The sequence below is a fragment of the Parasteatoda tepidariorum genome, chromosome 10 (assembly GCF_982258835.1).
Source record: "Parasteatoda tepidariorum strain Cologne lab strain chromosome 10, Ptep-v5.0, whole genome shotgun sequence".
Taxonomy (NCBI): Eukaryota; Metazoa; Arthropoda; class Arachnida; order Araneae; family Theridiidae; genus Parasteatoda; species Parasteatoda tepidariorum.
In genome coordinates this window covers 101,036,368-101,064,230 of record NC_141764.1, presented here as the reverse complement: position 1 = coordinate 101,064,230, position 27,863 = coordinate 101,036,368, and the positions used below count along the sequence as shown (strand labels likewise).

Below are 27,863 nucleotides of genomic sequence, written 5' to 3'. Positions count from 1 at the left end.
TTGCTGCAGAAATTTTTTTTATTAACTCTCAAACCATAGGATACGATGCCCTGGTAGCAATTCCACATAAGTTTTCTGAGTTTCTCAGCAGTTTCATGTATCCATTGTCACCCCATGACTTTCCCCAACTAAAAAAGAAAAAAAAAATACAGTTGATCCTAATTTAATGAATTCACGTGGACCTAAAATTTTATTCATTGCATTGGATTCAGCGCAATATCGAGATCAAAAACAAATATTAAAATGTTTCTACACTTACCTTATGAACCACTCCTAAATATTTAACTACGCACATATAACTAGAAATGCTGCACTTTATAGTAAGCCCCTAAAAGTGCAGCGAAATTATATCCATTACTTTTAATTTACTGGAAATTCCATTTTTTTAATGCGATTTTTGAATTGTATTTTCAGAAACTTTTTTATGGCTCTTAACTGTTTTCTCAGTAAATATTTACCTCAACATTGTTGCTATTGAAAGCTACAAAAAGGGGATTTGTTAGGAGGACAGCAGAAGAAAATTCTCCTTCATTAATAATTTAAGATTTAAAGGAAAGAAAAAATAAGCTCAGGCAAATCTGTCATGAAGTGCTGTAAAAAATACTTCAAAATGCAAACAAATTATTGGAAGAGAACTTCTCCTTTGCGTAAGCTCATAATTATTTTCATTTTAAAATTTTCTTATCAGTATTTGAAACTTCATGGTATGTCTGAACTCACTTTTTTCTACACTTTAAATTTTAAATTAGTAATGAAGGCGATAGAAAATTCTCTTTCCCTGTGAGGAGGAGAAGCACACTCCAAAATGACTATTTGGCGAATATTTACATTTTGAGTATAAACTCGAATAATTCACTACATCATAAAAATATGACTAGTTGTCCATTGCCTCACAAAATATAGATCATCCAAAAGGTTTATCTTTTCCCCACTTTTTCGTCCAATGATGCTACAATTTTTCTCGTGAGCTACTCTCTGTTATGATATTAATATTTAGTGAACGAATGATACTGCCTAAAAGTTATTAGGATGTATCATTTTGAATCATTTTATATATTCAAATTTCTGGATGCGATTGAAAATTTCAGTTATGTGCTCAGCAGATCCTCTTTTTACGTAATATTTTTGGAGCGTGAAAAATTTTAAGTATAGTTCGTACATCAGGAGTTGGCACTTGGACGAAGAGTTCATTTAAGGACAGGGAGTATAGGGAGAAACGTCCCCGCGCTTGAAATTGAGACAACCCTTACTGCTCGCCAAACGTAAACAGTGGATTCTTTTTCAGTCACTTACTTCGCTTGATCTTCTGCTATTACTTTCGTTACTACAGCTAATTAAATACATTGCAGCAAAATGTCTCAAAAAGGACAACCTATTCACTCAAAAGAAAGAAATATCATTAAATTTATGAAATATTTAATGTCAAAAAATGCACATAAAAATTGAAAAATTAATATTTTTGACATACGATCTCCAAAAGCAACCTTGTTCCGGATCGTTTACATCCTACTCCTAAAAATAGCAAAATAGTATCGTCGGATACCACGTGACGAAGGCCAAGCCAAGTGCCAACTCCTGGTGAACGAACTATACTATAAGATCCATGTTGGATAGTAATTAAATAAAAAATAAGCCTAATTTTTTAAACTTTCTATAGTCCAATATTTAAACTTGTTAACAGGGTACTTGCACCTCAAGAAGAAGAAGAGCTCCCATACCCACACATGTGACCTATGACGTCAGCGTCAGTTCATCTTTTTTTTTATTTCCAATGAGCTGCACAATCGGTCTTGCCGATGAGCAGAACTAGTGCGTTCTCCAGAGGTGGTATTCACTCTTTCAGGACCACCACAATGGGTGAGATACCGTTAGTCATGTTAATTTGGACGTCTAGTTTCTGCCACACTAGATGGCAGCACCGAGACTCTATTTGGATGCTAAAGTGCACTAGGAATTTAATTTTGCCGGAAATGCCAAGAGCCAATAAGGCACTCCAGGGATCTTTTACATGCCGCATAATCATACGACATGGCCTCTGAGGATTTTCTGCATCCCGAAAATCCGGTGTCTGGGCCAGGGATCGAACCCGCAGACTTGAGCTCAGAAGGCCGACGACAAACCAACTGCGCCACCCAGCCACTTCATCTTAAAATAGCGAATTAAAGTTGAGTAAAGTTTTTCTACATACATTACTATGTTGATGAACGATAAGTTAATTTAAGTACAGAGCCCCATCTAATTCTTTCTCCTCTACTTATCTTAGATTTATTATTGTATTTTATTGCAACTGGGATATATTTTCTTTTTCGTACCTAAGTTCGTTTATGTTCCACGTGGCTTCGTGCCTGTTTTTGTGTAAATACAGAGTGTAAGAATGGAAATCTTTGAGAAATAATCTTCGTAAAAGAATTTAGAATGTGTCACTTAAGAGAATGAATACTGGACGGGCTGGGCTTTCTCGAAATAGAATGGGAAGATCAGTTGCTAACGTAGACAAAAGTCACGTTTCAACAACCCGTCAGAATCGAGATTATTGCAGGTATCTCTTTAAAGAAAAGAAAGAAACTATTCATTACCTATTCCTTATGAGCCAGTAGTCTGTATCGTCTTCAGTTCCATAACCAACTACGAGAACTGCGTGATTCAAGTCGTCGCTCTTACAATCTTTATCGTCGTAGATTCCCCTTCTGTAATCACAAAAGAAATCACATTCTTCTTTTATGACTTGTCTTCAGAACTTTGCACGCTCTTATTCTATTTAACCGCAAAAGAAAAAAAAAGCAAACAAATTATTTTTGATTTATTGATTGGATTTTCGCGCATTGAGCTACAAATAATCTCAATGAGTCGTGATGGCTCAGGGGGAAGATCGCTCGCCTGCCAATGAGGTCAACCGGGTTCGAATCCCAACGATGGCTGGTAGATACGAATTCCGCATCCGGGTTGCATTGATTACAATGCTGGCGTAAAATATCCTGGTAGATTAGATTCTTCTTGCTGTCAGGTTTTCACGATTTTCTTCTCCATGCAACGCAAATGCGAGTCCTCACGAAGGCAAAAATCTCCCATTACTTTATCCAGAAGTTCCTTTTCTTCTCGGTTGGGTTAAAAATTACAACGAGTAGAAAAAATTATAACCATAGTAGTCGTAAGCACAAAACATTGGGTTTACTGTTTCAACGACAGTTATAAAATAAAACAAAAATCTGTAATCCTGCCGGCTCACGGAATGGAGCGCTCGCCTAACAATGAGGTGACCCAGGTTCGAATTCCTGGTCGATTCGAATTCAGTACCCGGGTCGCACCGACCGCAGTACTGACGTAAAATATTCTTAGTGGTAGACGGGTCATGGGTTAAAGTCCCTTTGCCATTAGGCTAACCGTGGGAGGATTTCGTGGTTTTCCTCTCCATGTAACGCAAATGCGGATCACTTCCATCCATAAGTCATCCAAGAAGGCAAATTTCTCCCTGTACTTGATTCTGGAGTTAATTCCCTTGTCCTCTTGGTTAGTGTTCAAAATTACAAGGCTAAGGAGTTGAACATTAGTTGTCGTAAACCCAAGAAATTGGGTCGGCGGTCAAAAAAATATATTACATAATTAATTAGTGCAGAAAATATTTTAATTTACAAAATTATACACAGAAGCGTACTTCTCGGAAAAAATGTAATTTTATTATCTTTCACACTATATTTTTGACTCTCAAAATATGAGTATTAAACCTGTATTCTTTAGTTTTTAAAAATAAGTTATAAACTATTTTTTTTAAAAAAATTGTTAACATAGTAAAAATGTAACCACATTAACTCATTTGCTTCCCTTTACTTCAGCCTTTGAACAGAGATTGTATGTCTTCTTTAAATTAAAATCCTTACTTGTAGTCATGAAAACTGTCCAAGTGTCCGTTGAATGCCGCTGCTACAGGACCAATAGTTGCCACCGTCTTTTTCAGTTCTTCCACATCTCCCTTGGGCAGGATTTTATATCCAGAACAAGTAGCCCCCACTTTTGAATCATCAAACATGCACTTCCCTTCCTGAAAATAACAATTACTCTGCAATGGATTCAGAAAACTTCAAGAAAATAGTTTTTTTCCCTTCATTTTTCAGCTAGTAACGTTGATTAAGATTGAAAAAAAAACTATATTTTTCCGTTTCACCAATTTATTTATGTGTCCGTTTATACGGTACGGTACTTTTATTTACGTCGCATTAAAGCCAAACAATAAACATAAAGGAAGAAGGCTAGCTTCCGTGGGCATAATGTAAACCAACCCTATAAAGTTTGGGTGTGTTCCATGCGTATAAAAGAAGAAATAACATTTACGGGCAGAAGTTCTTGAACCCTTCTGTCCTCCCAAGCCCATTTGGAGAGGAGAACAAAATGTTTCTCTTTTTATTTATCATTGGTTTGTTCTGTATTTCACATTATTGATAAACGGTACTGTAATAAATATATTCCTTTGAAATACATTAATATAATTTATGTTGATTAAATCTGCTAACATATTTTGAGAAAGAAGGAACACAACCATACACGTAGAATCGCCAGACAGATGACATACCCGTGACAGTCACTTTTCTTCTGAAGAGCTGGATCTTAGTAAATAGGATGCTCTGTTCAATTTGAGTATGTTGCTCAAACTGTAAGTTTTTTTTTCTGGTATCTCATACTGAACTGAGCAGTTCACCTTATTTGTTGCGTATTCTAAGAACTGGGCTTCTTTCTAGATTCTTTACTAGAGCTGCACGGGAAGTATCCCTGAAGAGGATCCGAAGACAACATACATACTTCACATCCCGTTTTACAATGAGGACACATTTACACACCATCGACTCAGCAATTCCAATCCAGTACTCTCAGAGGTATTGATTTGTTATGGGAACTTTGAGGACTTTGTGACCCCGACTGATTTAGCTGGCACTCATGACCCTTTTGTACACGTGGAGTGTTCGGCGTGAGGGGATCAAACTCACGATATTTCCGACATGGGTTCAACACCCTACCAGCCAGGGGCCACAACTGTTCGTTTATACAAAACTTATTTTATAAATTTAAAAAAAAAACGAAATAATGCATATAAATAATGCATATTGAGTTTTAAGATAGCAACGAGAATTATTTTTTTACAGCGAAAACTTATCGATTTTTTGAGATATCGTTATTATATGAGCTATCCTTCTTTTCGCTGCCAATTAGTTATTTTTTTTGGAGTTACCAATTTTTCTTTGATGATTTCAATGGATGATAATTCTTGATAAATATGGATGGAATAATAAACCTTAGCTTCCAACCTTAGTTCCAAGATTCATAATTTTAATATATTGCTAGCTAAATACCCTACGTACAGCGTAAAAAAAGTAAATAACGAATAGGTACTAATACTAAAAAAGTAATGCATTAAACCGAAATGTATATTTTAATAAAATTAATAAAGATAAAACATTACCATTTTTTCTATTTATTATTTTCTGATGCAAACATTTCTCGGAGATTTTACGTTATAAGATTAAACAGAGCATAATCCAAAGAAACTAATCTGACACAAGCTAAAATACTTTTTTATTTTATTTATCATACGTTGTTCTTCCTGGTGACTTCACGTTATTTAGATTAAGCAACATTTTAGTGAGAAAAACAAGATGGAAACATCAAAAACAGTCTGGTTACCCGATGAAGCTCGTCGCTGTTTCTAATGAATCGCCATTTAACTACTCTGTTTCCTCCTGTATTTAAACAGAATTTATTGTTGCTCAGGTAGTGTTTAGTGAATTTTTAATAAAATTTTTATTTCTACCTCTAAATTTAATATTACTCTCTAACCAAGGAGGAATATTTAATTGATTTATGAAAGGCGAACATTATCAAACAAAACAAGCGAACTATGAATTAAGTCAAAACTCTATAGAAGTTACTTTTCATAAATATAATTTAATTTTCTTTAAGCGTAATTATACACCTGGCACTGTTTTTACTCTTATCAACTATTTTGAATATCTGTTTTTACATATACAATATCTAAGTTCACTATAGTTGTATATATAACTAGGTTCGCTGACACTCACTAACCTCGATGATTCCTATGCAATAATTGCTGTTTCTTGGCATAAAACAGGTGAAATTATACAATGAAAAATATATGTACTAAAACGAACACTTGAGCCACCACTTCCCACATCCAAATAATTTCCCTTATTAAGATCTACAACTACAAGTGAACATAAATCATTTTTCTAAGCAATAATTCTCGGAAATAACATTTACAACTAAAAGTATATTGTTACAACAAAATTGGTGAGCTGTAATTTTATATTTTTGCTTACCAAACAGACGGATGTATATTTTAAATACAACTTTTGCATTCATGGCATTTTGAATTACATTTGAAACGAATAGGAGATTCATACTTTGCCGGTTTCTCATTTGGCATTCTATAGAATGTTGTATTTCAAACTTTTCAGATAATATTCACACTGTAAAACAATCCTAAATATTTTATAGAAGAACTTGGTGGCAACGTGGCAGTCAACAGTAGTTGAAAGATTAACAAAGTTACTCTGTTTTGAATAAAGGGAGATTTGGCACTTTTACGTCAACTTCCATGTTCTCTCCCGTGATCCTCGTTTTTATACTTATGTTATATTGGTGGGATTTACTCTACAAAGATAAAACTACAACGCCGTTTATAGCTGTTAAATGCTGTTTTTTGTTTAAGTCTACCTTCGAACTAAAAAATATGGACACGAAATGCGAATTTGATGAAATTCAGAAATGAATCGTGTGATCTTTCAACCATTGATTCATTCAATAAAAAAATATTTTTATTGGTTTTTGTTTAACATTATGATTGTTTAATTGTCTTAGTTCCATAAGAAACTAGATATACTTTAGCTATTTCAAAATTATAATTTATATTTATTTCAACTATATAATTTAGTTCAAAGAAATTAAATAATCAATAGAAGTTCTATAATATTTTTTTTAATAATACTAAGCAGAAAAGGAAGAAGTTGCATTCTTTATGGCGGAATTCATCAAAATCTACCCAATTTTTCTGTTCACAGAGTCACAGTTTCACGTAAAGCAAAGCATGAATCGCATCTTTAAAAAAGTAGTCTACATCTATTGTAAATGTTTGTTCTGATTTTGTGATTATTTTTGATTATATTATTTTGTAAGTTAAAATGATATTCCACTATGTTAGCGTTTTTAACTTGCGTTTTTTTTGCAAAATCTCTTATTTTCACTTACAGGAAACGAAAGAAATAAAACAAAAACATGACCACCGAAGCCGACGTCTTCAGGGGGTACCGGCCTACCGGCCCCGGTAGCCATTAAAAACTGGAGCCGGTACCCCCTGAAGACGTCGGCTTCGGTGGTCAACCGGGGCCGGTATCCCCTGAAGACGTCGGCTTCGGTGGTCATGTTTTTGTTTTTATTTCTTTCGTTTCCTGTATTGATACTTTTTATGAAATTTCTGCTGCTTCTTAGCGCGTTTTTTTCAAAGAAGTTATCCTTTTCGAATTTAATTATTTGTGTTTTCTTTCAGTATTATTTTCACTTACATAAGTATGATATTTTTTCCGGGAGCATGCGCATCTTATCAGGACTGACGCACGCGTACTCGAAGTGCGCATGCGTAATTACTCTCCCTAATATTTCCTCAGGCTGATGTTAGCTCAGTTTAGTTTGCTCAGGAGAAGGATAACAAGTTTGGACCCTTTTAATATTAATTTGATTTTTTTCTAAATCTCGAGATCTTTTTAATCTAATTGAAAAACTATAAAATCCATTTGTTCAAATATAATTTCATGCAAAAAATAAATTTTAGTAAATATTTATTATTTTTTATTATTTTATTTAGATTGAAGAAAATTTTGAATGGTAAGGTATTGTTTTTTTTTTTTTTTGCATAATCTTAAAGTGCGTAATTTTAAATGGTAAAATATAAAATTTGACTGAAATCTGTTGGATGCCTCTTGAGAAATCGAATTTTAAATATACGACTTTTTAAAAATTTGATTTTTCAATAACTATTTGACCACTGTAGCTCAAATTTTGTATTTCGACATATAAAATTATAAACTTTAATAGGATGCAAAAAATTTTATACCTTACAACTCAAATTTTTTTTTCGATTATTACTAAATAAAATTATAAAAATTAATAAATACTTACAAAAATTTGATTTTTGCTTGCCATTATCTCCATCCAAACGAATTTTATAGTTGTCTGCAATTTTTTTTTAATTCGCTTAAAAAGTTTTCGAGATATTTCGAAATTCGCAAAAAATAAAATTAATCTTAGGAGATCCAAACTTTGGGGAACATATTTCCCAGATTGGGACTGCCCCCTATATTTTGGGGGTCAGATATCCGAATCCATCTAAAAAAAAAGGTATGTTTATCCAGAGAAAGTACGTATCTACGTCTGATTTCGTTACTTAAAATATCGTCAGCACTAATTAATTAGAATATTTGAGGTCGCCTCTTCGAGCCATTTAGATTAAGTCCTAGAACGGGAAGATCCGATCAGTAGATTAAAAATTATTCAGGGTGGTCCGTTTTTTATTTCGCGCACTTTACATTTGTAAATTTACTTAAATGCTACGTTTTTAACTATGATTTGCTTTTCCAAGTGAACCCCTATTAAATAAATATTTACCTTTTCTTTATAAGGATAAACATCACGTGTATCGACGCCATTTTTCTTTGCATATTTATACGCTGTAATCATTAATCCTGCATCACAACCATGACCTAAATATGTATTAGAAAACAGTTTTAGAAACTTTTATCTTAAAATTTCAAAAAATAATTTTTTTTACATTTTTTTTCAGAAATTGATGAAAATGCTACAGTATTCCCATATTTTTTCAATTAACTTTTGAATTTTTTTTTTTTTAATTAGCTGGAATTGTAAAAATTTTATCAATCGATTCGGCTATGTATTTTTTGAAACAATGTACCGAAAATTGATTAGAGTTTGTTTAAAAATAATTACGTACATAATCTGTTAAAATATAAATGTATTGAATAGCATATTAAAGCAAGCATGTTAAACATGAGTACTCGGTTCAGCACTCCAAGGAGATAACAAGCTTGGATGAGTATTTGGAGCAGAGCTTCAGAATTGCTAAGCAATCCAAAAGTGTCATTGTTTACCGCTAGAGACAATAAACTTCCTATTCAAGAGCCTTTGAACTTTTATTTATATAAAATACTTCTCATAGTTTTATGCTTTAAAGTAATTATTGTCGAAAATTGCATTTAAATAGGCTTAGAAGCAAAATGGTCAACTTAACTCTAAGATGGCTTCACTTTAATCAAGTTCTCCAACATAAACTACTCGCCAAATCGGCCTCAAAATTATTAAATTACGATATAAGAGCTATTTTTGAGATTATTTCTATGTAATTTTTATCAAAACAACCTAAATTAAGATAATTTAGAAAAATAACATTAGATACACATGAATAGACGCTCCATAATAGGATAAAAATAACATTAGATACACATGAATAGACGCTCCATAATAGGAGAGCACCCTTAGTGGCGTACAATGACGTTTATGGCCATGGGTTTCTATGCAATTATCAATCATTATGATGCACTCTATCTTCTCTCCAAGTTTAAAATCACTGCATTTACTCACCCTGCATGTGATCCATGATAAAGATTGGTGCAGATTTATGTGTTATTGGGAGTCCACTCGAGTCCATTGGTCCATTCTCACTGCATGTGATAAAATCACTCACGCTGATTCAGAGAGGTAAACAAAAACTTTGATTTCGAGTCACCAATCGTGAGCCCATTCGCATCTCCAAAGTCACCTCAGCAATTGTTTTTTTGTATGAATCGTGAACAGTCCCGTAAATTTCGAGTGACCTGCAGCCATGGACGATTTACTGAATGCAAACGACAAGTTTTCTAGCACCGAAACGGACCTTAAAAAAGTTCTAGCGTATTTATCCAGCGATATTGGATTGGATTTTTAAGGCTGAACCGGCTCGTTTAACGTAAGGAGTTTCATTATTATGATTATAATTAAATTTAGGGGCCGGGATATCCTGGTTGGTAGGACGTTGGACTCGTGTTCGGGAGAACGGGAGTTCAAATCCCACCGGCCGAAGTCTTTAGGGCTCATAAAGCCCTTAAGTTTCCATAACAAATAAATACTTCTGGAATTCTGAATTGGAGATAAATCGTTTAGTGGTTCATGTCAAAACTTCGATTTGTGGATGAATGAAAAAAAATGCTAAGGGTGCCATCTCAGTCCACCTTGTGAAACGGGCTGTTACCTGTGTGTGACTGAAGTCATATTATTGGTCACTAAAAAAAACAAGAAAAGCACTCTCTGCCTTATAATTTCGCTTGATTTCAAGCAGGAGGGCTGGCATTGGACGACAGTGGCATTGGTAACAACAGTAACGGATTAAATTTTCTTTCGCCATCGCCACTCATAAGATTTTGGTATGATACGTTTTTGAACAGAGCGCAGTGTTTATCGTGAATTAAAAATATTGAAATGAGTGAATTGGTGTATTTAGAGTGTTATCGGCCATATTGACTATTTATTTGTTCAAAATTTAATAGATTATTTCCTCTTCTCTTCAATATCATTCTAAATATTAAACAAAAAAATTGGTAAGAAATACCAAAGTCGGCGATGGAATAAATTCTCAATACAATTCTTGAAAATTTGAAGAAAAAAAAAAAACTCCGGGTTTTAGCGTGAAAATTATTTGGAGAAAGTAACCGAGAAGCCTCATTGATTGTCTTACAAATAGCTCCACCTGCATTTAACTTTATTCAGTTTAGCATACATAGGTATAATAATGGTTGCCTGGTTGCAAAGCTAAAGAGAAATTTGAAAATAAAGGTGTTTTGTATTTAGTAGTTTATATAAAGTGTTTGTTTTCAAAGATTCACAGTATATGAAATCCCGAACCAACGAATACACGCTGTGAACATTTTTTCTTTCCTTCTTAGCATTAATGCTCGCTAGGTGTGTGTTCGTACTCAAGCGATATTCGTGATCGCAAGACTTGAATACAGAAGACCGGTCCTATATCTTGACATTTCTCTCTGCTTGCGAATGTACTTCAAAATTTTGTCTTACCATATTATTTTTCATACTTAACTCTCAAAAATATTTTCCAAAATTTCCCCACAGCTTTCTTTCCGAACTATGCTTAATGCAATTTTGAGTTCCATACAGCATCAAAACTTTAAAAGTTTGAAAATTGAGACAGAATCTGACGTACATCATTCTCCAATGACTACACGCTCATGGTGATACCATACGAAGTGTTGCCATAGGTAGAGAGTTCTGCTTTGCGCCATCTGTAGTTCATTTCGATCGCCAATAACTTTTCCCCCCTATTTCGTATCATTTTCGAGAAACGAACACTTATCTCTGCAGCTTTCCTTCAGATGGCGTTGTAAGCGATTCTGAATTGTAAATTATTGGCATTTTCTATAATTAGGCATTTGTTTTAGAAGAAAATATGGGTCTTGAATTAAGGGGATATTCTGTATCGATGACTTAACTTTAAAAAAATCGAATTAATTTTTTTAAAGAAATGAATATTATAGCAACACATTTCTCCTTAATCAAAAATTAAAAATCTTTGATAATGCGGCGACTCATTTAAGAACGTCCCAAATGAATCCCCCCCCTACTGTATTGAATTCATTTTGAACATCACTGTTAATGATCTCTTCTTACCCTTTTCTGTAGCACAGTCAATGATATTTTGAACGCTGAGACTTTTGAGAGTTCCAGTTTTGAAATACTGTTGAGCCTCCAGCGATCCCAGAGCAACGAAAGCCCAGCAACTGGCACAATGACCCTAATGGAGATGAATGAAATTATATTATGAGTGATATAAGAACAGTGATTTTAGAGTCAAAGTGGCTGTTAAAATACGATGCTCTCGGGATTTTAAATTATTACAAACGCCTTTAACACAATATATTTAATAGCAAAAACAAAGAATGATGTTCATTTTACAGTGCCATAGAGAAAACTGAATACAATTAATCCTTTTACATTGCTGCGCTGAGAGCTATCTGTTGTAATTTAGAAATTTTTACTATTTACATTGAGAAATATTATTAACTAGCCGCCTAAGGCGGCCAGCTGTCCGCCACGCTAATGGTTTTCACAAATAAAGTTTTTTAAAACATAGCAGGAAATCTGAAGATTAGTGGACAATTAAAGTGTTCCTGTCCTGCAATTTTGTCTTCATATCCAGTTCTGCTGCAGATGTGTTATAGCTCTTGAGGATGTTTGAAGATGTAACTTTGCTATGGTAACCTAAGGCCTATGGTAACCTAACCTATAATATAACTATTAGGTGGAGACTTGCTTTTTTTTTTTAAAAAAAAAGGCATCAGAAATTGTAAAAGAACACAAAAGTTGCTTTCGAAATCATCATTGGCCAATAGCTGAAAATTAAAGCGCAGTTAATAACATATTTAAGAAACAGCAATAAAATAAAACTTAAGAAAAAAAAATAGAGCGTGGAAAGAAGAAGAAAAACTTATTATAACAATTATGAACAGCGACAAATATATGAAAGCGAAGCGTTCTATTTGCGTATCGAATATGTTGCCACATTTTTAATACAAAAGTTAAACTTTTCTCCACTTTGATAAATGTAAACTAATGCGAAAATTACAATTGGGTATAATATGAAAAAAGCACAACTACTTCCACTTACTAGGAATAACATTTACCTTTTAATTTAATTAATAAACTGAGTTTTAAATATGTTTACTAAATTCATAAACTTCGGTAAAACAACAATGTAAATTATTTCCAAAGGAACTAGACTAATACAATTCCAACCTGGCGAGTAGCGACTTATAACAAGACACTTCGTTTGATGCTTTTACTTGTTGCTAGAAATGAGGTTCGCAGAAAATGCTGTTTACTAGTTAAATTTAGTAGGAATAACACGATCCGTGACGTAGGCTATAGTATACCCAATTAAGTTATTAATTCCTTCGTATATTATTGGTTTAAGTTGTCGAAAATTAATATTCCAATTGTAAGGTTCGCATTAGCATACATTTATAAGAGTGGAGAAAAGTATATGCATTTTTTTAATAGTTTTTTGAGTATGGTTCTTTGAAGACGAAAAGGCATAGATTTTCTTACAAAATGATTGATAACTAAAAAAACTAATCCAAATTTTTGAAAAAGAAAAAAAATACTTCTTCATTATGTCAAAACACAATTATGTGCCGAGTTTCGTGCCTGGGCGAGGCTTCTGGGGGCGATATATTGTGATTACAGACAGACAGACAGACAGCCGCGTTTATTATTATGTATAGATATTATATGAGAAATATTATATATCCTTATTACGGAATGACTTTCCATGCGCATTTCAACCACTAATTAATCTAAATTATGGTAATTTGAAGGCTTTGAATAATTATTGTTTTAAATTGCATTGAAATAGGATCAGAAATAGCTGCTTTATCGTAATTTACTGAGTTAGTTACCAAATCACCGAATTACGATAAAACAGATGTTTGAATCCCCCTCAAATCCTGCTAGCTGCCTCACCGGGGCGAGGGGGTGCCACTGGGCGGAATGGGCGAAGTACGTCGGGAGCTTAGCTCCTGGTAGGGCCACCCTAGGCGTGAAGGCCATTCCATTATGCCCAGCTAATGCTAGCAGGTGAAACTATGGAGCTAAATCAGTCTTCTACCTTTGGTGCTCCAGGTCACTTTAGGCCAACAGAACACTTTCCCCTGTACCATGAGTCTAGTTCAGATCGACGAGGTTTTTTCAGAACCTCATCTGTTTTCAGACTTTCTTGACATTTTTGGACTTATGGAATTGGTCTAATTAGGATGGATTTCTTAGGGATTAGAAACAGCAACGAAACAACAACAGATGTTTGAATTAAAAATTTTCAACAGAAATTATCAGATAACATAAAATTAACTTGATTTGAATGCATAAAACTAACGATGAAATGACGCATGAACGGCCAATTCAAAATAGGGGAGATATAATAATTAAAAAGTGGAAAGGAAAAAAAATTCAGTGAGGTGTTTACAGAATTTCGCATAATTTATTGAGCAAAATCGAAGCATAAATTCTCATCAAAACTATAAAATAAAAACAAGAGTGGGTCGTCAATTCCTAAAGCCAATTTTCTAAAAAGATATAAAATAGGGCTAGCATGCTTCTAAATTTAGAAAAGATTGAGAAATCTTTTCGAATGTTAACGCAGAATGCTTTTGGTAGATTAATTTTAAAACCGTTGTTCATGTTAGCAATCTGTGCAAGATGCCGAAAAAAATTTTTTAAAAAATATTTTCATGATAACTACAGTTTGAATTTGTTTATAAAACAAGTTAAGTAACAAAATATGAAGTTAATGAACGAAAATTCATAAATTTGATTATTATGAGTACTATTTATTAAAATTATTTTTCTTAAAACACTATATTATTACTGTAATTTAAATATCAATAGCTTAATGCACTAAATAAAATAAAATTATGTTAAAACTATTTTCAAACAAGAAAAAAATGAAATGAAACGTTATTAGTAGAAAAAAAAGTAAAAGAAATAAAACGATTAAAATTTTTTTTTCCACTTTGACCTTTTAAATAATTATTATACTACTCTAGTTTAAACCCTTTATGTAAAATTAAATATTTCATATGATTATTTAATATAATATCGCTTCGTTGTGATTTATGAAGATGTGGTCCTCTTTGTTCCACTCGTCGATTAGAATGAAATTAAAAGAATACTCCATGCAGAACTAAGAAAAACAAAAAATAATTATCCGAAGATGCCCTTATTGATTTTATTGATAGAAAAGCAGGTTTAATATTTTTTTTTGAGATGTAACAGTTATGAAAAAAATTAAACACGATTATTTTTTTTATTTCATTGAAAATGAAAATATATTAAGTAAATATAATTCATGATATCTGCGTATTTCCTATCACTGCCGAGGGAGAATGAGAACCTGATGAGTGAAAGATATTCTCCTGCGAAAACTCACAAATCAGTTCTCAGTACCCTCGACAATAGTAAGTGAGTGATTCACATGCAGTGGGTATGATTCCTAAAACTTCTGCTGCCATACAACTCAAGCGCCATCTAGGAACAATTATCTGAGACATTGAGTGCAAATGGTTTTAAATATCAAAGTGGCTATAATCGTCGTTCTATAAAACTATCTCTGTATTTCTCTATAGAACTGTGCTCATTAGAGGCCATCACAACAAGAATCGATACATTGTTGACTGTTTAGGCAGAGGGGGTGCGATTGCTCTTGTTTTCCAGTGGAGCCATCTATGGCCAAGAATTTGACTTCTGCCACACGATGCGTCGCACCCGCTTATAGGGCGAACCCATTCATACACCCATTCATTCATCCAGAGATCGTAATTTTGACCTGAATCAGAGAACGATCGATCTCCAATCCAGTACTCCCAGAGGTTTTGATTTGTTATGGAGGACTTTTGCGACTCGACAGATTTAACGTGCATCATTCACTTTACTACGCGGGGAGTCTTCGACCGGTGGGGTTCGAACCCACGAACACTCGGACATGGGCCCAGTGCCCTACCGACCAGGCTATCACGGCCTTAAACGATACATGGAGCTTGGTATTAAACATTTACGCTTACCTGATCCGGTACAGGTGTGACAGCTCCCTTTTTTACCCAATCAATATTCTTTGGCAACGATGTATTAGCTCTCTTTGACCTCTGATGTGTTTTATTCTGTTTTGTATCAATTTCTGGTCTGTAACCAGTTAAATATTTCTGGAACTCTTCTTTGGTCTGAAAAAAAAAATAAACCCAATCAATAAATCGTAATAAATAGTGCTTGATGGGGTAACACAAAATGACCGATGATTTAAAAATTCAATTAAAGGAAAGCGGAAAGAGATAAAAGGTCTGTTGCGTTCCTCTAAGGTAGCCTGAAGAGTTTGGCAACAAGTGACAAAAATAATTAAAAAATGATTAACATGTGAGGCTGTTAACCACGAAAAACTGTAAAACATAGCCGCCCCTTATTGCAGCAACACTATGGTGTACTGATAATTTACGACTTAATAAATATTTACTTTGAAATAGTCTGTCATGCGGAAGAAAATATTATAGAGTATAGCAGTCAGCAGCGCCATCTATCGAAAAGCATTGTTATTAGTTTTGAAACTTGGGAAGAATAAATTTTCAAGTTTCCTCATACGAATGGAGTAAAACATACATTTCAATTTTAATCTGTTTCTCTTTTCGCATTTTTGAGACATCTGTGAATATAGGCCATTAGCCACATTTAGAGCTATTGGTGATGGTTTGGAATTCATCCTTAATAAGATCCGAAGTAAATGCTGATGCATGCCTTACGTTACTCCAGCTTTCATCGGAAGGCAGAGGCTGGTAGTTGTAACCCGATCTCCGTACCACACTACTCACTTGCTGGTACTTTACCGGCCTTGAAACCATGGCATTACAGTAGTGGTTCTACTAAGGCTTGATCGGAGATAATACAATACGATAAGTGTTTTAGCCTTAAGCACGGGGAATTGAAGGAATCGAAACACTGGAAGACGAGAATTTAACTAGTCACACCAGCTATGCGCCTCCTAACAGCACAATTTGAAATTTTTGAAAATGAATAAAATCGCTATACTATCGCCATAAAATTTTTTTTTATTTTATTAATAGAATACAATTAATGCTGAATGAGACTGTAGGTACTTAGAGTTGGGCGAAAAAAATCTAGAAATCACTGTTATAAACACTTTATCTTTTTAAAATTTCTCCCCGAGAATCATCAATCACGCTATATATTTAATAAAATTTTATTTTATATTTATGATTATATATATTTTTATATATTTGTTATATATTTATTTTCATATGTCATGTTATATAATAATTTTATTATTAAATTTAATAATGCTCTGAAAATTTGAATGGAGGGAATGGATGGTGGTAGAAATAACAAATAAATGGATGAATGAAGTAAGGAAGAAAGAAAGAGTGCATTAGAAAAGGCAGGAAATAAGAAAAGAGAGAGAAATATGACGTAGTTAAAAAAAAAAAAAAAAAGAAGCAAGGAAACGAATTAGAAGGAAGAGAAGATGGAGCGAAGAAATGAAGGAGGAGTAAACAGAAATATGGAAGAATGTAAGAATAATTGAATGAATGAATAAAGTAAGCAAGATATAGTAAAAGTTTATTAAAAAAAGCAGGAAGTAAGGCAGGAAAGAGGAAAATGAAGGGGTATGAAAGGAAGCAAGGAGACGGAAGAAAAGATGAATGGAGGAAAAGAATAATGGAGGAATAAAATAATGGACAAAGTTCGTTAGAAAAGGCAAGAAGTAAAGAAGAAATGAAGAACATAAGGGAAAATGAAAAGAAGTAAAAAAAAAAATGATGATGGACGGAATGATGGAAAGACTAATGGCAAAAAGTAGAAATGAGGGAATTCTAATGAAGTATTTAAAAGAATATTTACCAAGTCAGAGTATTTATTGAGGCCTCTAGTAAATTTAGTCATTCCTAAATCTGCCAATAAGTTATGATGCGATATCTCGTTGACTATTTTTTCCAAGTTTCCTCTTCGGAGATCGTCTTCGGCTTTGTCCTTGTAATGTTTCAAATACAATTTCTGTAAAAAAAGAATGAACAAAAACAATTAAATATGCAGTTCATTAAAAAAAGACATGTAAATTAACATGTACATCGATAAAAATGTTTACAAAATGAAAAGTTTTTTTTAGAATTAAGATTTTGTGAATTTTTCTAGAATCGCTTTAACAGAGGCAAGGCCAAAATCAATCTGTGTCGCACACAGCACCTTTCCAGGTCTCTTAACAGCCAGGAATATCATGTCATTTAGATCTCGGACAGACCATTCGCACAACATCTGATCTTCTACTTCTCTCTCCAAACTTTCACAGCAGAAACCAACGAGATGGGCTACAGCCATTGTAGGTCTTACGTGTACGTTGCTGCGGATGCAAGCCATGTTTTTTTTTTGTTTTTTGTTTCAAAACTGTCGTTGAAAAGCCGACCTAATTTTTGGTTTTACGACTATTAATGTTAGCCTTGTAATTCCTTTGCCTAACTCCGCAGCCTCGTAATTTTCAACCCAATCCAGAAGTCAAGAGAGCCTCCTGGATCAAGTATGGGGAGAAATTTGCCTTCATGGAGGACTTTTTCCATGGAACTAACTTGCAATTGCATCACATGTCGAAGAAAACTGCATAAAACCCCTACGGCTCACTTGATGGATAGGAGGCTCTAACCCACGATCCGTCTACCACTGAGGATGTTTTACGCCAGCACTGTGGTCGGTTCGAGCCGTGTGCTCAATTCGTATCGACCAGCCATCGCTGCAATTCGACGTCACCAGAAAGCGAACGCTCTATCCCCTGAGTCACCACGGATCAAGCCACGGTTGTTTAATCGGAGGCCTGGGTCGAACTCACAACCTCTGGTGATGTGAGCTGCGCCTCTGTCGACTTCGCTAACAGAGCGCCCATCAACATAGCCTATAGGATGTCACATATAAGGTAATTTTATTAGCTTCATAATTATAAATACATCGCATCAAACTTTTTATGTATTCAATTTATAAGTACAAAATTGTAAATTCAAGTGTTTGGAGGCACAGTTATTTTAAAATAAACTCATAACACATTCTTTCAAATATGACACTCGCAAAATGAATAAAAATCAAAGGAAGAATTTAAAATGAAATAGCTGATCGATTTTCGTACATCAAACGCACTTCTCTCTATGAATTATGAAATATTCTTTACTATGAAATATTCTTTAAACTTAAATATAGTTCGTGTAGTAATAAAAAGGTTTTTTTTTCCCTAAAAGCAAGTTACCGCCCTCTCGGGAGAGGGAGGGTGGAGTTTAAACTTATGAAAGGTTACTTTTTTTTAATAATAAAACCATCAGAAGTTGTCAAAGTTTTAATTATGGAACTTTTTTTTAATAAAAAAAGTCGAGATTATAAATAAAAAAATTATTAAATAAATTTATTATATAAATTTATATAAAGTTAAAATTAATAATATAGTTATGAATGTTTCAGATGTTCTCTCTATATTAAGTCTCTTCGTTGATTGGTTTTGGATGTCCAACTTTACATTACATTTTGATCCGTTGCGCTGAAACTATCAGACTTAGAAACTTGAAATTGCTAAGATATGTTGAAAAGTATATAAGGATTGCGATGGAGTAAAAAAAACTAAATAATTAGCTCGAGAATTATTAACTGTTAAATTTGTAAGAAAAAATACCATACGGTCCGCTCTACAGACCGCAAGAATGCAAGCACAATGCTGGAATTTGTCATGCTGAAAAGGCCATTTTAATTTATGAACTTAACACAGTTTTCTTTTTTTAATAATATGATAAATCGAAATAATATTCGATATGTCCGAGAACTATTAACTGTTAAAATTATAAGAAAAAATACCATGCGTACCACTCTCCAAACCACAGGAATGCATGCACAGTGCTGGAATTTGACCTGCTAAAAAGGCCATTTTAGCCTTATTTGCTTAGTTTATGAGTTTTTTGCTCGAAATTCCCGTTTGCTTGTGAATTATTTCAATTTCGATTGCTTTTCTACGAAATGTATCTCATTTTGCTTTGCTGCTCAGAATGGAGGCTTAACTTGAAATTACGAAGGTGTTTAGAAAAATGTACAACGAGTAAACAAAAATTGCGATTCAAATATTAGTTCGAGAAATTTCAACTGTTAAATTTTTAATAAAAAAAAACTATATTGCTCGATCTACTGTCCGTTTAAAGAAAAAACAGAGTTGAAATTGGACGTGTTTATAGGATCATTTTGAAATGCAAAATTAAAGAGTTTTTTTTTTCGAAAATCGTATTTGTTCGAAAGTTAATGCAATTTTAAGCATTTTTTTTTATTTTAAGTACTAATGTTTTATTTATTTCAGTAGAAAAATGTATATTTCTAGTGATTTTTATTTTATAAACTCGCGTTTGACTTATGTCAAAAGTGACAAATAATGAATAAATTAAAAAAATGAGAGAGCGATTAGAAGTTGCAAATATAAATCTTAAACATTTATATCGAAATTCTTAAAAATTGAGGAAGAAGATAGGAACTATGCCAACTGTTATAGCATATAAGGCTATCGTTATTATTTACAAGTAAAATAACTTCTCATTTTTTACTTCGTATTGTGCCGCACATTCTGTGCTCTTGAGTTTAATTTTTTCCCACAGTTCATTTTATTTTCTTTCAAAATCAGCTATTCTTTTATTTCGTAACAATTAATATAGATATAAAATGTGCTGACATATGAGTATAATTATTACATAATTTAAGAACAAAATGATCTTTTTTTAGTCAATTTATGAAAAAAAAACTTTTGGGAAGTTCAAGAGGGAAGAACGGTTTATGTTTATGAAAGCAAATTCGGAAAAAATCTGCGCACAAGCAGCAACTGCTTTTTCACAGTCCGGCCCATCTTCGCCGAGTAATAACTCTCGGGAGGGACCCATTTTTCTGTGTTATTGGGTGGCTAAAATTTAGTACTCCCCCTAATGCAAGAGAGTGCAATCCAATCTAAGTTTTTAAAAAAATAAAATTAGACCGTGGCTTGGTTTTCAGTGATGAATAAGAGGTAACCACATGAGTTGGTCAACAAAGCGAGCAGGTTTTGGAGCCTCCTAATAGCTCGAAATTCAATGTTGTTAAAACTGAGAAAATTGATAAGTAAAATTAAACCCAAACTATGGAACAGTTTGCTAACTGATATGAACTATTAGCTTTTAATCTTTCATTTTTGTTCAACTTTTAGTTCAGTTTGTTTCAGATTTTCGCTTCCCACGCGAGAGCGGTATTTTCCCTCTGATATTTGAAAAAATGTAGGCATGATTAAGCGCTCATGCGTATGATTGCTCAGTCACTTGAATATCAAAATTAAATGTTGCTTGATATTTAATTTTTTTTTGTTAACAACACGAAAAGGAAATTTCGTTGATTTTTAGCATGTTTTATATAAGATGTTAATGTCCAGTCGGTGTAACATGAAGATTTGAAAAAGGGTTTGGTAAACGGTGTTTGGTCTCAGTAAATACACTTCTGGATAATTTCTAAAGGCGGACCACAAATGGTCGCATAGCAAGTAATAAATTAATCATGGTTAAAGGCCAAATAAAAAAATTGAAAGAGTACCAGAGTGTTAGGACATTAAAAAAAAAGATAACTTACTGTTCTCTGAAACCTGGAAGATTTGAAATGTGTTCAAGACACAAAATAATCGTTTAGTACTGAATAAGTGAAAAGGAAAAATTGAAATGCCACTTGTAGGCATCCCGGAATAAGATGTCAATAGAGGGTATGACCACTTACGGAGAGCGATGCAATTTTCCAGACGTCGTGGCATGCTCTGCACTACACAATTTAGCAGCCGTTGGAGCGATTTGTCCCATTCCTCTGTCAGTGTATGGATGAGGGGGTTCTTGTTTATTTCAGGGAATTATGGACAAGTAACACTCCTTTTCAAAGAATCCCACATATTTTGAATGGGGTTCAGATCTGGAGAACCTACTGGCTATACGAGGAGTTGAATATTCTCGCTCTGTACGCGCTCCTCGACCAGCGACTGTGCGATGTGACATGTTGCGTTGTTGTCCATGAAAACAAATTTATCATCGACAGCACCTCGAAACAAACGAACATTAGGCAGCAGAATAACATTCATCTAGCGTTGGCCAATCATAGTCCCAGTTGGAAGCGCATAGAGGGGTCATTAATCATAATGCCAGCTCATACCATGATACTTCATGCTGGATACATTTTATGTATGTGTACTCGACTATACGTAGTACCAATCTCACTTCAGATCATCTACTCTCACCTGAGAATAGTATGTAAGTTCAGACACCATTACAAATGGGGGCAACGGTAACGTCTGGACAATGGTACGCACACCACAGGCCGGTGGGGGTGTAATCCTCCTGCTTGCAAGCGTCTGGCTACAGTTTTTTGGGAGATTCGCTTGCCAGTAGCAGCTTGAAGCTGATTTGCTACCTAACTGACTGTACCGCGCCGTTTCTTTTTTGCAGATAGCACTATGTGCCTGTCTTCTGCAGGCATCGTACATGGAACACGACACCCCCGTGACGTCTGCTTCACATTCCAATTGTTTGAAATGATTTCCAAAGCCTTAAAACAATACTGCGGCTGACGTCGAAATCTTTGGTATCTGAAATTATCTAAATGAAGTCGGGATGACAAATCGAAAATTGCAAGTTCGTCAATTGATTGTTTCCTTTTAAATTTTGATTCTGTCTGCGGAAACATCTGTCTAGATATGATATCGTTCCTTCCCCGGTATGCACCCTTTGCAGTTCTGGTGAGGACATGGACTTCTCCGCTGCCCCCTGCATTTTTCAAGAATTCTATCACTGAACGCTATTGGGAAGCTAGAGACATGTTGTGATTAATAGACACTGTTGCAGCATCTTTTGTTCTTATTTTTATTCGATGTTTATGTATGCTGTTACTGTCTTTAATCTGCCATTAGAAAAAAAAAACAAAATTTTGATTTTGAACAACAACGCTCAATACGCGTCTAGTTCTTATCAGCGCTGTCATGTGACAAAACAGTTTGACAGCCCAAAATTTGTATAAGCATTACAAGTCTTACAGTATTTCGCATTTATGTTAATTTTTCCATTTCTTAACCTTCAATTTTGTGATTGCTATTATCATCCTCCCTTAGAAATTGCCTAGCAGTGAATAAAATACCGAAGTCCACAGATACAATTAGATGTTACAGAAGTTTAAAGCAACTTTATAGTGAGGATGCAGATATTTATTTTCTCCAATTTTATTCGGCTTGTAGCAAAATTGTTAATGTAGAAATGGTTCAAGAAATGAAATATGCTTAAGAGATTTATTTAAAGCTAACAGTTGTTATTAAAATAATTAAAAAAAATGAAGAGATGAACTGAGAATATTATACAAATAATAACTAACAATATGAATTAAAACTAATTTGCTTTTATAAGGCAATATGACAGATGAAAAATAATTTTATTTTAATGAAGTTTCTGACTGTGAATGATACACGTAAATATTGTCCTGGCATACCTTGTAGAGTTTCCAAATGTCATCCAGTTGGGGGTTAAACTTGGAAGTCTTGCATCCTTCAAATTCTGGTAGAAAGTGAATAAAAGAAAGAATTTGCCAAAAGAAAACAGAGCAAACTGAAAAATGTGTAATAAGAGATATTTTCATAAAAGCTTTTCTTTAAACTAAAAATGGGGCTAATTGTAACAAGAAATACTTTGTTAACTTTTTGATTACAAAAGATAGGCACAGTTTCATTATATATATGTTACCGGCAAAGTATGAAATCCGGCATTGTATAGAATGATTAGGCATTGTATAGAATGTCTAAAATTAGCCGGCAAAGTATGAAATGATTTATATTTCACACATTTCCTAGGCATTCTATAGATCGCCAAATGAGAAACCGGCAAAGTACAAAATACATCTCCGATTCGTTTCAAATATCACTTGGCGAGGCTCGTGACTTTTAACGCGTGACTTTCAACGCGTGGCTCGTGACTTTTGACTAATAACAAAAATTATTTTTTTACTGTGCTACACGGAAAGGGAAGAATTTAATGAAATTTAAATGTAAAAATAAAATGAAATATAATTCAAAATGTCAATCAAGCCTGCCATGTTGCAACAAGTAGGTTAATTTCATATTTTTTATAAGAAAATTTTGTTTCCCTTAATACGAAAGGCTAAAACTTTGCTTTGCATAACTTTTTAATTTTCTTTCCACATTTTGAATAAGTGCTTTTCAATGGCACTCTCAGTATTTTTTCAGAATAACATTTTTATTTTTGAGAAATGCATGTTACTGTGAATGATCGAAATCGGTAGTTTTACATTTATTCAATATTTTTATACTTACTGACGATAGATTAGAAGAAACATCTGTGTAGTGTATACCGGACAAATGTATACCGGGCAATGGCACTTAACTAGAACTAGTATGACTGGATCTTTGGTAAATGTCCGAAATATATACTAGGTCTAGCTAAGTGCCATTGCCCGGTATACCCTACACTGATGTTTTTTTTAAAGTCAAGGGTCACTGCCGGTATACATTTGCCCGATACTGCAAACACTGATGTTTCTTCTAATCTATCGTCAGTAAGTATTAAAATATCGAATACATGTAATTATATCCACGAATAAATTAATATCAAACCGGATGTAATAAATATTTCGGACATTCACCAAAGCGACTATGTGATTGTTAACATTCACCGTTGAAAGTCAACAATCACCGATTTCGCTCATTCGCAGTAACATACACATCATTTACATAATAACCTCATCAGGACGTTTATTTCATACTTTGCCTAAATAGCATCCTGCATTGTATAGAATGCCTGGGCATTCTATACAATGCTTAGGCAAAGTATGTAATACTTCTCACATTTTCATACTTTGCCGGTAACAACATATACAATATATATATATATATATATATATATATATATATATATATATATATATATATATATATATATATATATATACATACAGCAAAATAAATAAATACAAAAAAACACGAAAAAAATTAAGGAAAACAATAAGTATAATTTATTGCGCATAAGCTGCAAGTAAATAGAACTCATAAGATAAATTTAAAATGAAGATAAAGCAAAGGTAAATTACAGACACATAAAAAAAGGGGGGGGGGAGAATATACTTTGAATATTTTTTTATTTTTTTTAATTTTTAATAACGGCAGGCACTGAACTTTCGTTTTTCGCCTTAGACCGGGAGTGTTGCCTATTTATCGTTACCCAGTGGGCCCCTGTGAATCAAAGTCACGGCAACATTACCCACGCCACAAATACCCGTTCATAGGGTGGGCCACATTCATACATCAGAAGACAACAGAGAAAGAGAGAGAAACATCAATGCCCAGAGCGGGATTCGAACCCGCAGCCATTGGCTTCGCAGTCAGACGCGCTAACTACTCGACCACCTGGCCGGCATACTTTGAATATACAAAATATAAAAAAGAAGAAGATTTTTATTTCATTTTTTGTTTCAATTAATCTTTTTCTTCTTCCCCCAGTTGTTTGTTATTTTTATTATTATTATGTTTCTTTTTCTTTTTCCCCCTTTTTTCGTTTGTAACTTACCTTTGTTTTATCATCATTTTGAAATTATATATATATATATATATATATATATATATATATATATATATATATATATATATATATATATATATATATATATATATATATATATATATATATATATATATATATATATATATATATATATATATATATATATATATATATATATATATATATATATATATATATATATATATATATATATATATAATTATAATTTCTATATAATTTATAATATTTTCAAAATTATTCAATTTTGTTAAGTAGTATTTACCCCATGGAATTACTATTGCTTCTTAATCATGACGATAATATTAATTTTAGATTCTTGGACTTAAAGTATTAAAAAGGAAAAAAATATCTGCATTGTTGATTTATACGATAAAAGAAATGATTTTGAGTTGAACTTGAATAAACTAGTTACATGGAATTCTAATCTTTCTAAAAACAATTATTTAAGAACCATTTTTTTATCAAATGAATAGAATTTAAAGAATTTGTAGTAATAATTATTCATTTAAAAAATAAATAGAAGAACTCTTCCAAAATTCAATAAAATCAGCTGATGTAATTGAATTCTATACAATATCATTGAGTGAATTGAATATTATAATAAAAAAATTTCTTTGTTAACTAAATTTATGTTATTACCAAGTTCAAATACGTGACTAAAAATCTTTTAATATTTAACAAAGAGTTTTTTAAACTAATTATTTTTTTCAAATCATTTCTCTAAATTCAACCTTATTAATACTAGAAATTTGATAATTAAAATTCAATTTCATTAATTATAAACTTTGAATTATCCAGTATAATTATTACCTTGTGCACATCCAGATTTGTACTAATCCACGGTAACTAACAAAACAAACGGATTTCTGTTCTTCAGTAAGAACGCGCGATAAGTTGAGTCCTTATGGATAAGTTGAGGCTTCAATTTTCATATTTTGTAATCTGGCAAACTTATTAGGAAAACATTTTAAATCACTTTTGTAGAATGCTTGTTTGTGTAAGTACATTTGAATTTACTACTCACTTTATTTATGACATTTTGAGTTTTATTCCGCATTTTCTTGAATTTTTTTTCGTTTTATTGTTTTATTTTACATTTTTTGCTTAATAAATTCTATTTTCGTTTCAATTTTGTTTGGTGCTCTTCACACTATTGTATTAACATATTTTGATTTGGATATATTAATACAATATTAAAAAGTACTATTTTTCTGATATAATCGCATAAGCTGATGATGAGATATTTTTTCGGCTTTTTTTTTAAATTTTTAAATTTGTTAATATTTTTTAAAAACACTTCTCAACAATTTTTTTCCTTCTCCTTCAAAAATCTTTATTCTTTTTTCCATAAGAGTTAGGTAATAATTAATTAACAAATCTATTAATAACTACAGTTATTAATTCCAAATCTAATATATCTGCTAATCTAATAATGTACAAATCTCTTAATTATTATGGAATCTAATTAAATTAAGATTTCATAATAATTAATGGATTTGTTCAATCATTTCATTTGGCCTTCAACCCTTTTCTTAAAGTGTACAGACAGACTACTATGACGTGTGTGTGTAGTGGAAAGAAAAACAGAATATTAATAACTTTTGATCTGCTTTTCATGAGCTACAACTCAATCTTAATATTTCGAGGGACTTAACTTAAATGTGCCTTTATTTTTTCTCCCTTTTCGATAATTTAAGACTTAAAATCTGTCTCTAAAACGTTTTTTTCTCACAAAAGGAAAGGGTTTTAACTCCAATTTGGAAAATATAGTTTTTTAGGCAGAGGAGATTTGGAAAGTTTTAGTTCTCACATGCTAATTTATCTTTAGTATGTTTCTCTAAATCTCTCAAAAGCTATTTATACAAATTTGTTAAACTCGCTTATTTCAAAATAATTTTATGCAAAATATAATTTTTAACTTTCTTTTAATATTTTATTTAATGATGGCCAAAAATGTTTTTAATTGTGAGGTATATAAATTTTTATTTTAATTTAAATTACGTCTCAGTTAAAATGACACAGTAAAAATTATATAAATATCTGCAGATTTTCATTTCGAGAACTTTTCGTTCTTTCAAATAATTTATAAAAAAGACTCTAAAATTTTTTAAAAATAGTTTAAAAGCTATAAAAATAATTTAGTAAACTTCTTCAAAAATTCTTTTTCTACATCTTTGAATAAACGAATTTATTGAATTGTTGAATAACATTGAATTATCTTTGAATAAACGAGTTTTGCAGTATTGTCAAACATTTTTTTATTGTCTTAAATATCTCCGAAGATATAATGCAGAAAAAGTTTATTGTAGGTTAATTTATCTGGTACTTGCAAATATATTTAATTAGTTTTATAATGAAACTTTTAATTAGTTTACATAAAAATTCATCATAATACTTGCTTAAATGTTCATCATAGAAAGTTGTGTCCCTTCCGAAGACTTACTTTTATAATAAAAATAATCCATTGCTTTTCAAAGTTCTCTGCCAAGGATCCTTTCAAATTGTAATGACTTAAAAGCTACTGTACAATCGTTTTATATTTTTGTATTTTCTTGAGGGTTATCATAAAATGAATGCATTGATTGCCATGCAAACAAATATTTA

General features: G+C 32.6%; 1 protein-coding gene across 3 annotated transcripts; it reads right to left on the bottom strand.

Annotated features, from left to right (window-relative positions):
• On the bottom strand, positions 1–27,863 carry LOC107448259 (cathepsin L-like peptidase). Of its 3 annotated transcripts, none has more exons than XM_087153511.1 (9): positions 27,703–27,863; positions 23,158–23,273; positions 17,518–17,670; positions 15,675–15,830; positions 11,731–11,854; positions 8,665–8,759; positions 3,876–4,036; positions 2,577–2,687; positions 1–128 (listed from the first exon to the last, which is right to left on the bottom strand). In XM_087153511.1, the coding sequence occupies exons 1-9, from the start codon at positions 27,722–27,724 to the stop codon at positions 29–31; spliced, it is 1,038 nt and encodes a 345-aa protein (XP_087009637.1). In that variant the 5' UTR covers positions 27,725–27,863; the 3' UTR covers positions 1–28. The 3 variants fall into 3 exon arrangements, with proteins under 3 accessions (XP_087009637.1, XP_087009639.1, XP_087009640.1); XM_087153513.1 differs by having other exon boundaries at positions 23,158–23,222; positions 27,703–27,828; XM_087153514.1 differs by having other exon boundaries at positions 27,659–27,760.

Coding starts and splice junctions, on each gene's coding strand:
- LOC107448259 (XM_087153511.1), bottom strand. CDS start 27,724: ATGGATTATTTTTATTATAAAA. Junction 4,037..8,664: donor TTTATCCTTATAAAGAAAAG/GTAAATATTTAT, acceptor TGTTATTTTCAG/GAAGGGAAGTGCATGTTTGA. Junction 2,688..3,875: donor GACAGTTTTCATGACTACAA/GTAAGGATTTTA, acceptor TTGTGATTACAG/AAGGGGAATCTACGACGATA.